Genomic DNA, 12,129 nt, shown 5'->3' on the forward strand with positions numbered 1-12,129 from the left:
ATTTTTTGCTAGTAGCAGAAAATTATTTCTTTATTTTTTTCATGTTGAATTATTTCTTTTAATAAATTACTCCCTCGGCCCTGAATTAACTTCCGTTGAAATGAGTGTATGTACTCCCTCCGGTCCTTTTTACGATACATATTAGATTTCTTTGAAGTCAAACGTCATAAACTTTGACCAAATTTATATTAAAAATTATCAACATTTACTATACAAAATAAATATAATATGAAAATATATTCTATAATCAACCTTATGATATTAATTTTGTATTATGAATGTTAATAATTTCTTGTATAAACATGATCAAATTTCAAAGACTTTGACCTTGGAAAAATCTAATACGCGGAGTAAAAATGATCGGAGGAAGTACACGGAGATTGTAGAAGCCAAGGAGAACCTAATGGACCTAAGCATAATTTGTAATTAACCCGAGCCTGTATCCACGAATTGAGCTCAATTTTCTCCGTCAAAATCCATCGCGTTATTATTTTCACTGGCAAGTGCAGGGCACACGCCCCTCCATAAATTAAGGAGCAAAACAACCCCACACAAACAAAAAGGAGCGCACACAGTACGAGCGAGAACGGACCGGAGCGAGAGGAAGAGCACAGGATCCTTATCTCCTCCGGGGGAAAGCGCGCCATGGCCGCCGCAGTCGTGCACCTCTCCGTCCACGGCCGCCTCCGCCGCTCGCCGGAGGCCGTCGTCTCTCAGGCGTGCCACCGCCCTTCCCTCCTCCGCTGCCGCGCGTTCAAGCAGGAGGCCGGCGGCGACGACGAGAAGCCGAACGAGCCGCGGAAGCGCAGGAAGGGGCCGCTGTACACGCTGAAGGCAGCGATGCAGGGGCTCGCGGGGTCCCGGTCGGCGGCTGCGGAGGTGTATGGCGGGCAGTATGAGCTCGCGGTGGAGAAGGCCGAGGAGATCTTCTTCTCGGTGAGCTCCGTTCGCGAACCGTCGATCGCCCGACACATGCAGTTGCTCTAGATGATAGTACTATGGTTTATTTCTTCGATTGATCGGTTGCCTGGTGCTTGGTTAACTTACGGTACTATCTTATGCATATGCAGATATGGGGGGTAGATATCGTAATTAAGCCGCATGCTTGCGAGAATTGCTCGCATCAGATGCTGAAAACGATCCTATATATGTTCCGGGGCCTAAATTCTAGTTGATCTTCTCTTCTGGTTTGGTGTTTAGAATTCCAATCACTAGTACTGGCACACTCTATGTGTGAGACACTGATCGGCGCGTTCGATTTTGCTAAATTCTAGGTTGCCTGATATTTCTTAAATCTTAGTGACATAAAACTGCACATTATGAGCCTAAAATTGCAGCGCGAACGTTGTGTAGTTAAGCTAACTTTACTGTGATTTTTAGTTTAAAGAGTCCATAGGGTGAGGTGGGGATGAGGGTGGTTTGATGTAGGTAGGGTCTTTCTTCTCTAGTAGCTACTTGTGACTGTGAACAAAATGTCCACTCTCGCCTGATACTGGCCTAATCGCCTGTGCATTATCTACTTATTTGCAAGATTTGTTCAAAATATGTTGTTATTTAGATCGGCTGCATCATGCCTACTTGTATTTAATCCATTTAAGTTGTCCAGTTGTGTGTTATAAACTTAAAATGGCCATTTTGACTCTTTGCATGCTCGACAGTAAAGAATTTTATCTTTTTTTTTCTGAGACAGATCACACATTGTACTCCTTTTCTGAAACATGGATGATCTGTATTCACTGATTTCCTTCTCCTCTCAGGTTGCTACTCAGGTAGGGAGATACGTTATCACTATGATGAGCAGTGGTGTTGTACTAGCAGTTGGATTTCAGTTATCAGGTCAGTCATATACTCTTGTACAATCTACTGCATTGCATTTGTATTCTTCCTTTCTCTTTGTTTCAGTTAATAATGTGTCTACCTCTGTATTTAGGTGGAGACAGCCAAACGGATGCACTAATTTGGTATAGCTGGCTTGGTGGAGTAATTATCGGCACAATGCTAGGTGCAAACAGTGTCCTAGAGGAACATTGTAAAGCTGGACCTCGCAATGTTGTCATAACGGGAAGGTAGCTTATTTTACATTCTTCTTCTGACATGCCATGTGAATCTTTTCCCAGTAAGTAGTGTGCATGCTCTTAATATAGAACAAAACAAATAACCTAATCTAATGAATGTCTCCATAAGTTGATAGGAAATACTATTTCACCTCAGTGACGTATCTCTTTGTTGTTTATGAAGGAGATTATGGTGTGCGGTTATATATTACAATCCCCTAAATTAGTTGCCTTATAAACATGTGAAGTAAAAATTGATGGATGTTATTTCATGGATCCGACACCGCTGATTTCATCCATGAGAAGCTGTTTTTTTTCGTTGTTATTTATTTTTATGATCATCATTGACCCTGCAGTTTTATGTTGGCAGCACAAGAGGGTTAGGAAAAGCACTTGCTCGGGAGTTTCTTCTTTCTGGAGATCATGTTGTAATTGCTTCCCGCAGGTAGTAGTCCTTGACATAATGCTCTAGTTCAATGGCTCCCTGTCTTAGTTTTCTTACTATCTCCATTTCTATTGGCAGCCCTGAATCAGTTCTTCAGACCATCAATGAGCTTGAAGAGAACATACAGGAGGGCCTGTCAGTTGCCAAGAAGAAACAAAGAGAAACTTTATTACAAGCTAAGGTTGTTGGTACATCTTGTGATGTATGCAAACCAGAAGACGTAAAAAAGCTTGTAAATTTTGCTGTTGGTGAACTGGGTTCAATTGACATTTGGGTAAGTAATTCTGTAGAAATGGATGCCGCTAAGCATCTGTTCTGCATTTTTCACCTCAAGAGTCACTTGGATAAAGTAGAAAAATACAACTTTACCGACTTGTACCCTATCATTTTATTCTGTATTTGCATTGTAGATTGCTCTAAATACGATCTTTTAATTTATCTACAGATAAATAATGCTGGCACAAACAAAGGTTTTAGGCCACTGGTAAATTTTTCAGATGAAGATATTACCCAGGTTTGTTCATTGATATCTTCTATCTGTCCGTAATGCTTCCTTTTAATGACAGGAAAACTATAACTAGCTCGATCATGCTCGATCATCCAATCTGATTTCACTATTCCTTAAAACTGTTTTCCTTGGTTTACTTGCAGATCGTCTCAACAAACCTAGTTGGTTCTTTGCTCTGCACCAGAGAAGCTATGGATGTCATGCAATACCAAGAGAAGGGAGGTCATGTATTCAACATGGATGGAGCAGGATCTGGAGGATCAAGCACACCGTTGACAGCTGTGTAAGCACCTCAGCCATCGAATTATGAAACAATTCCTTATTTAACACTAACTCAAATTTTGTTTCCCTATTTAACACTGAAAACCTTTTTCTTCTCTATCTAACAACGAATCTAAATTTTATGCCTTTTATAACACTCTCATCCATTTTAAGCATAAATGACACCTAAAAAGACCCTTTTGCCCCTCATGTGTTATGTGTGTGTGCGAGGCAGTAACACACACGCAGCATCAGTGAGAGAGGGCAGTAGCACACACAGCAGCACATACACAAACCTGCAAAAAAGCAGCACATACACAAGCAGCAACAGACACGCGCACACACACACACAACACCACACACACACGTAGCACACTCACTCACAGGCAACACACACACACAGAGACACCCAGCAGCACACGTAGCAGCAGGGACGCATGCAGCACATAGGCACGCAACAACGCGCGCACACACACGTACACACACGCAGTAGTAGCAAATACACACACGTACACACAAAGTAGCAAAAACACACACGCACACACACACAGTAGCACACACATGTGCGCACGCACACAGATGCAACAGCACACACATGCGCGCACAAACATACTATAAGAGGGCAAAAGGGTCTTTTCAGGTGTTATTTAGGCTCAAAATGGACAGAAGTGTTATAAAAGGCATAAAATTTAGACTCGTTGTTAGATAGGGAAGAAATTATTTGTCAATGTCAAATAGGGCATAAAATTTAGACACAGTGTTAAATAAGGAATTCTCTCTCGAATTATCTGCTACGCATTTATTTAACACTTACATTGTAGAGATGATGTATCTTGCTTTTCTCGTTGTCTAAAACTTGATGATGCATTGTATTTGATGCTCCTGCTTTTACAATGAAACTAAATCTGATGCTGATTTGCAATTTTACAGTTATGGCTCAACTAAGTGTGGACTAAGGCAGTTCCAAGCATCGCTTATGAAGGAAAGCAGAAGATCAAAAGTTGGAGTGCACACCGCGTCTCCTGGAATGGTCCTTACAGATCTCCTTCTAAGGTAACCTCTTAAGTTACTTGACTTCTTCAGATGCCAGGATTCGACTGGCGCAAGAAAAGAAAGTTCATTCTGTACTCTGCAACTCTCTCCTTATATATAGTACTCCATTCCTAAATATAAGTCTTTGTAGAGATTCCACTGTGGACTACATACGAAGCAAAACGAGTGAATCTACACTCTAAAATGCATCTATATACATCCGTATGTGGTCCATAGTGGAATCTCTACAAAGACTTATATTTAGGAACAGAGGTAGTATATACATGCCGCTCTCATGTTGTTAACCTACAGTCTATTCTTTGCAGTGGTTCATCTCTCCAAAATAAACAGATGTTCAATATAATATGCGAGCTTCCAGAAACAGTAGCAAGGACATTGGTCCCAAGAATGCGAGTTGTGAAAGGAAGTGGAAAGGCAGTAAACTACTTGACACCACCAAGAATCTTGCTTGCCTTGGTTACTGCATGGGTTCGCCGAGGCCGATGGTTTGATGAAGAGGTAGCCTGCTTCTTTCTATAATATAACACCCCTCCATTCTGTCGATTTATCTCTTGCAAATTCTGACCGGTTGTTTACTGATTGCAGGGGAGAGCAGTATATGGCTGATAGAATTCGCAATTGGGCTGAAAGTCGAACACGCTTCTCCTTCACAGATGCCATGGAGATGTACACAGAGAATACATGGGTTTCTGTTTTCTCACTCTCGGTCGTCTGTGCATTCATAATGCTTTCCAGTTCAGGCGGACCTTTCCCTGGCACATAATCCCTGGAGTCGCCAAACCAGACAATTCTTTTTTCACTACTGGGATTCTATCATCCAATGACATATGTTGCGAAGGAGGCAAAGGTGATCCCAGACGCGTAATTACACGCAAATAGGATCATCATCAGCCGCCTTACCATTTAAGGATAAGCTAACCGAGCCCTCATCAGTTTAAGAAAAGGGTAAATAGCATTTGTTATGTGGGCATTCCACTTACTGTAAGCTAGTATGTGAAGCTGTCTTGTAAGAACATGTGTCTGAAGTAACCAGAGCACGGAAAGAGTCGAGTAAGTCGACAGGCTTTGGTCGTCTCTTGTACATGGATGTAGTAGTTATGATCCTTATGAACTCATGGTTCATCAGTGTAAAGTTCAGGATATGTATGTCCCTGTTCTTGTAGATTTATACATATTGTTGTATAGAAAGAAAGCAAGACTCGGAAACGTGAACTAAAGAAGTGGATCTTTGTACACATGGAGTAAATTTCCACTGTGGCTTCTTGATCTATACAGGAGTAAATTTCCACTGTGACATTGTGTGTGGATCAACGGACCACAGAAAATGCTAATGACTCCAGACATTTGCGGCAACGAATTATCCTTCTTCTTTTTTTTTTTGCGAGGAGCGCATCGAATTATCCCATCATGCATATCACCCAAAAAGTCCAATGCCAGAAAGGCTTGACACATCCCAATTACGAAAGCTTCAAATGTGCACATCATCAGCATGTTTTTGAATTCCCGAACTTTTTTGTCAAATCCGTGAATAATTTTTCAACTCATGAACTTTTTTTCAAATCTGCGAACAATTTTTTAGTCCTGAACATTTTTTTAGTTCATTAACAATTTTTTAATTCGTATTTTTTTTCAACTTAAAAGTAAACAGACCGACAAAAAAACAAAAAACATGCGTGAGTTTTCTGTCGCTAGCTCTGACTGTGCTCGCTGGGCCAGGCCCATGTCGCACAGGGGAAGGAACAGTCCATCGTCTTGTGCTGGCCCAAACTCCTTCCACAGCCCAATATAAGCCTCTCCGTTCCGAAGTTTTCACTCCTCTCGGTCCCAAAACCCTAGCAGCCTCCCACCCGGCGCCATCCCACCCCCGCCGCAGCCTCCTACCCGGCGCCATCGCACCCCCGCCGCAGCCGCATCAGCCGTAGCCCGATGGAAGTCGACAGAGCCCCGGCCGCTGCCGCGGGAGGAGGATCCTCCTCTGGCGCGATGGCGGTGGACGCGGCCGGCGGCGTGGAGAAGCCGCGGTTCGACGCGCTGATGCCAAGCGAGATGAGCGGCGGGAGGCCACAGTACCGCAAGGTCCAGGTGCCGCCGCACCGCTTCGCGCCGCTGAAGAAGGCGTGGCTGGAGATCTACACCCCCGTCTACGAGCACATGAAGGTCGACATCCGCATGAACCTCAAGGTTGGTGACCCGGCTCAGTTTTCTAGTCTGTCGTTGCAGCGTCCTAATAGTTAGGGGAAGTCGTGTGACCTGTGTTCGTTCTCTCCCTGTCATTTAAAGCACGCCGTTCGGTGAGTAATTATGGAGAAATTTGTTGGTCTGTTGATGATCTTATATCCTGTACGGTTTGGTTCAAGCACTTGTATATCATGGGGAAAATCCGCACTAGCTTAAAGCACCTGTGGTTAGACATTCGGGTCAAAAAGACACGTGATGTATGTCATGTTCCTTCAGTTCACTGTACTAGCACTTTTATCAGGATAAAACATGTTCTGTTTTCAAACTTCAGTGTTCAGTATTTTAATTCCCTGTGCACTTGACCTGAAAAAATGGGAGGTAGTCATGATAGCCATGGTGATAAAATAGACTATTTTTCGAACTTGATTGTTCAGTGTTTTAGCAGTATGTATTGAATCTGATCGATTAGCTTTGATTAGAGGATTCTTCATGAATTCGATCAATTGGATAAACGCTAGCAGTATGTCTTGAAGCAAGTAAACGTCTGCTGGCTATCCTGATTATTTGCATATACATATTTATTTCAGTTCATCATGATGAAGCTACTGATTCGTATTATTGCCACCAACTGAGCACTTGACCTGATTAATTAGCTTAGTGGTGTTCTTATTTTTGTGGGAAAGCATAGTGTTCTAGAAGAATACAGATACACGTGAGTCAATTGGTTTGCCTTGTGGCTGGTGTTTCTCTCATGGTTTTTGGGTCTGCAGGGAGTTCTTCCGGTGCTTATTATTGAGGCAGAACTTGTCAGATATCTGAATGTTAAGCATTTTTCTGTCTCCTTTGCAGCAATTTCATTAGTCTGTTTTGTTTTTTACAGGCAAAAAGGGTCGAGCTGAAGACAAGGCATGATACACCAGATGTGAGCAACCTTCAGAAGTGCGCGGACTTCGTGCATGCTTTTATGCTTGGATTTGACATTGCCGATGCTGTTGCCTTGCTTCGTCTTGATGACCTGTATGTGGACTCCTTCGAGATCAAGGATGTGAAGACACTCAGAGGGGAGCATCTGTCGCGTGCCATTGGGCGCCTATCAGGGAAAGGAGGCAAGACCAAGTATGCCATCGAGAACTCTACCAGGACTCGCATAGTTATCGCTGATACGAAGATCCACATACTCGGATCCTTTGTTAACATCAAGGTTGCCAGGGATTCACTCTGTAGTCTTATCTTAGGTTCTCCTGCCGGCAAGGTCTATTCTAAGCTTAGGGCTGTATCTGCTAGGTTGGCAGAAAGGTATTAGTTGAGTCTGGGTCACATTATATAGCTGCAGTTTTGGCCTTGTAAGGTGTTGTATCCGCTGATTTGTGTCACTGTGCTATGCATTGTCTTGATACGAAGAACAACTTCGAAGTGCCGAGAGATCTGTGGTGATATTCCTTGTGTTCTGTTCTCGGCTTTTTCTTGAGAAAATGCTGTTCTGATACACGTTACTATATGTTTGCTTCGACTACTATTTATATATGCCAAATACTGTTGTGTAACTTGTGTTGTCTCTTTTTCTTCAGTGTGTGTATTTTATACTCTATAACATGGCTATGGATGTGGAGAATGATCAAGTTAACCTAGAATCTTGAATTGTCAAATTTGGTCGATTTACCCTTACAAATTGACCACAATAATGGTTGTGAATCCTACAGAAAGTTCTGCATTGCTCTTGAGCAGTATGGCGAGCCCTTCTCACAGGAGGCTCACCCAAAACATATAGCATTGGTGCAGTACTTTATTGCCATGTAAATCCATCTTAGCTTGGCTATGTTTCTTTGGACGCCATAGTTTCTTTCTTTGGTGCTTTGTTAATCCAATCTTGGATTACCATCCTGTGCGTGCGCTACGGTGCTTCTGCAGAGTTTGAGCTGGATAACAGTTCTCAAGGCCTGTTCGGAATTTCACCAGCTCCACGAAATTTCAGGAGTTGTGGAGTTAGGAAATAGCTGCTTCGCAGTTTTCAACTGCAACTCCACCAACTCCGGGAAATTTCAGGAGTTGTGGAGTGGAGGTTCTCCGAACAGGGCCTCAATCTCCTGCCTCCAATGGTCCTTTACACTACAGCGACACCTATAACCAATCCGTCGCACTTATGTCGTCACAGTCAGTATAAGTTACCCTTAGGATCAGACTTTGGAGAAGGTAAACATGTAGTCTACATATGGTTATCCTTATGATAGCTATGTATTATTACTGTCTCAAGATCGGACAATTTAACTGCAGCACATGGGCAGTGGAGAGCCATAAAGGGTTTGGTCTGCATCTCCTGCTGCAGTATGTTATCCCTGTAGTATCTGCTACATGAAGTTTATAGAAGGATTTACATATTTGGTATATGCAAATGTTTGGACAAGATGCAGAAGATGTGATATGCATCCCTTCCGGCAACACCATGTAATCTCTGCTACAGCGAAGGTACCTACTGGTACTCTGTTCTAATACCTATTTTCTGATTCTTATTCCTTGGGCTTAGAAATCGTTAACTGGGCAACATTCTACTCAGCCACGCATAGACCATGATTTTAGTTCCTCAAATTACAATTAAAATTTCAGCTTATCTGTAGAAACTATTGAGAAAAGAATTATCTTAGTCTTCCACTATATTTTTCTTAGTTTTGTTGCTATATATATTTATTGCAATTTAGGTTTGTAGATTTTGTAAAGTGGTGTGCATCATGTGGTACCAGAGAAATTGTTTCTTGGTCGTTTGATGAGTTCTCCAACTGTTTTATTTGACACCACAAATCTCAATTCCAATTGATATGTTTAATCTGTGTAACCATTCGTTATGTCTTTAGCATTGGAACCCTTTGGGGAAGATATGATATTGGAGGCAAACTGTTTGGCAATATGAAGTGTGTTTACTTTTTGCAGAAGGAAAAAGGTATATACTCCTCTCTGTTACTACTTGCAATACATGGGAATTCAGTAGAAGAATTTTTGATGAAAAAATAGAAGTGAAGGACAAACACTTTCTAAATTGTGTGTTTATCTCCCAAACCCAGTGTTCTCTCATGGGCAACTATATGTTACTGTCTCGCGAGTGACGTCATGACAAGGTTTAAAAATCCTGATTGAAGATGCCAAGGGTGTTCCAACAAATGTTACTACAAATATTATTTACAAGGAAATAATTAATGCTTTATAGGTAACTAGGAATGAATTATTGTGGTGACGATCTTTCACGATGTATGTCGAAAAACCACAGCCGGTCGCTCCGCTTAGGTCTCGCTCCCCGCGCGCCTCGCCCGCCCCGCCGTTGGCCACTCTGGCCACGGCGGCCACCACCGTAGCTGCCTAGCCGCCTGCTCCGCACTATCTCCTACGCTCCATGGCACTCCTCCGCTCCTCTGGTCACGGCCATGTCTCTCGCTGATCTTCGCTTCGAAAGAGGTCATGCATTTGAAGACCGTATCTGAGATCTCTGAACTTACCGACCAATTTCACTGCAGAAAATGGTCAACGTGAATTCTTCCTAGTGGCTGAATTCACAAGATCAAAGATCCGTCTCACAGAAGAATCGATAGGTACTATTCTTATTTCCTGCTTTGATGGACGTGCTTCTCTTTACAAAGTTCAAAAACTTGGTGCATGTTTGTTCAAGTTCTCTGTCTCGTCCATCAATGTGGGTTTTGCTATTTATAATGAGGGCAACATCTCTATTTCGAAATTCAATCTGGGTTTTCTGCTTTGGAGTCGAAATGGGCCAAAACATCGCCCTCTTTCAGATCCTGATCAAGAGGAAGGTTGGACTTTGGTCACTCGATCAAACAATCATTCTTCTTACGCCAATGCGGTTTCGGCTCCAAGATTCTTGAATCAAAGATTTCATCATCCTCCTCATCAGAGATCCGACAGAGCTCAATCAACGGTTCCAGTTACCACGGTCTTTGATCGCCTTAAATTCCCCATTGATGGCAATAATGAGGCGGGAATTTTGCCTATTCAAACTGGTCATGCCCCAGCCCCTGTTAATGCTGGCCCATCTTCTCAGGCCCAGTCCAAGGCCTTCTGCTTTCGGTGCCTTCTGGTGGGCCATGAAAGGCCGGCTTGCAAAAATAAAATCAGATGTCGTAATTGTAAAGGGTGGTGCCACATTGCCAGTGGTTGTCTCTCGGCCTTCCGATCACTCGCCTTGTCAAATCAGCGGTCCACCTCAGTATCTGTTCCTACCGCTGCAGCTCCCATTAATGGCGCGATTGGAGTGCAAGACCCGAGGAATGTTATCGATGATTCTGGGATACGGGATCCCGTAGTTACTCCCTCACCTAATCCAGCCAGAACAGAGCATCTTTCCCCTAGCTCGAGTTCGCTCCCTCCTCCGCCACCCCTCACAACTAGCAGATTACTGCAAGCTTCAGTCGGCAATCGCGAGCTCAGCAGTAGGGCCATTGCCAACTTTCCTTTTGACCCCACTCCTTTTCTTCCACTGCATCATCAAGCCATTGAAGTAGAAGGAAGACTGGCCAGAGTTAGGGTTATTACAGACCCGGCCACGCCGCGCCATGAGGAATGGACAATAGTCACTATTGTTCCTATGCCTAATCAGTAGGTTATGTTCCCTAATGTGAGGCAAATCATCGGTGAGTTCCTCACTCAAGTCAAGCATTTGGGTTTCCAGGAGATCTGTCCATGTCCTTTTGGACAGGCATACATCAGGCTAAGAAACCCCTTTGATCGGGATGCCTTGGTTCTTCAGAGTCCGCACGTTTATGGGAATGTTCACATCATCTTCCAGAGACACAATCAAGGTATGAACTGGAGAAATCTGGCTTTAAATAGGGATATCTGGGCTTTGTTAGTGGGTTTTCCGTTTGATAAAAGATAAATCCATGAGTTAGCCAATGCTGTCAGAGGCTTTGGGAAGATGCAGATGTGGGATAGAGCAAGAAGCACGCAGGCTGCCCTCATGGTAAAAATTAGGGTGGATGACCTAACAGATGTTCCTATCAGTATTGTTCTTGGGGAATCCGAGGACCCAAATTCTGAATCTTGGACAGTGCTTGTTATAATTCTGCAGCAAGAGCTTTTGGGAGGAGGCCCTCCTATTGAATACCATGTACCTGTTGATGGAAACCCTCATCCTCAGCTTGCAAACCCTTTTCATCATCCAAACCAGCTAAATCACTTTGTGGGACCAATTCAAGAGCACCAGGCCCAAGATGTTGTGGGAGACAACCAGCCAAATTTTCACTAGCAAGCAATGCAATAGTTTGGCAATGATGTTGACTTGGAAGCAGATGAACAGGTCCCTGGCTGGGGGCACTAGGCCATGCCTGCTGAGGATGATGCGTTTATTGATCAAGAATTAGATGATGGAGAGTTTATGAAGCTTGCTGATCTCATGGAGCCTCTGGCAGAACAAAACATTCAGGTGGAGTTGCCAGATATGGATGTTAACAGTGAGCTAACTCTTTCTGTTGGCTCAAATGGTATAGAGGTGGATTATGCACCTGCAGCTCAGAATCAGAATTTGGGAGGCAATGTTTTTTTAAATCATGTGATTCAGGTGGACCATGTCAATGCAGTTCAGAACCAAAATATGGAGGGAAATATTATTTTAAATCAAGTGATTCAGTCCC

At 43.2% G+C, this 12,129-nt stretch overlaps 1 protein-coding gene and 1 pseudogene across 2 annotated transcripts; both read left to right on the top strand.

Annotated features, from left to right (window-relative positions):
* Positions 1-537: 537 nt before the first annotated feature.
* LOC123060773 (probable chlorophyll(ide) b reductase NYC1, chloroplastic) lies at positions 538-5,589 on the top strand (annotated as a pseudogene). Its single transcript, XR_006428146.1, has 10 exons — positions 538-936; positions 1,758-1,836; positions 1,931-2,066; positions 2,425-2,499; positions 2,578-2,773; positions 2,945-3,013; positions 3,151-3,290; positions 4,199-4,321; positions 4,627-4,819; positions 4,907-5,589. The product of XR_006428146.1 is annotated as a probable chlorophyll(ide) b reductase NYC1, chloroplastic (transcript).
* Positions 5,590-6,131: 542 nt separating this feature from the next.
* LOC123060774 (RNA-binding protein pno1) lies at positions 6,132-8,043 on the top strand. Its single transcript, XM_044483607.1, has 2 exons — positions 6,132-6,502; positions 7,380-8,043. Exons 1-2 carry the CDS (start codon positions 6,248-6,250, stop codon positions 7,800-7,802), a joined length of 678 nt encoding a protein of 225 aa, XP_044339542.1. The 5' UTR covers positions 6,132-6,247; the 3' UTR covers positions 7,803-8,043.
* Positions 8,044-12,129: the final 4,086 nt, after the last annotated feature.

Source organism: Triticum aestivum, chromosome 3A (assembly GCF_018294505.1).
Source record: "Triticum aestivum cultivar Chinese Spring chromosome 3A, IWGSC CS RefSeq v2.1, whole genome shotgun sequence".
NCBI classification, from domain to species: Eukaryota; Viridiplantae; Streptophyta; class Magnoliopsida; order Poales; family Poaceae; genus Triticum; species Triticum aestivum.

Excerpts from the sequence above, each read along its gene's own strand:
- LOC123060774 (XM_044483607.1), top strand. The coding sequence starts at position 6,248 with ATGGAAGTCGACAGAGCCCCGGCCGCTGCCGCGGGAGGAGGATCCTCC. Across the intron at positions 6,503-7,379 it reads ACATCCGCATGAACCTCAAG|GCAAAAAGGGTCGAGCTGAA; the intron begins GTTGGTGACCCG and ends TGTTTTTTACAG.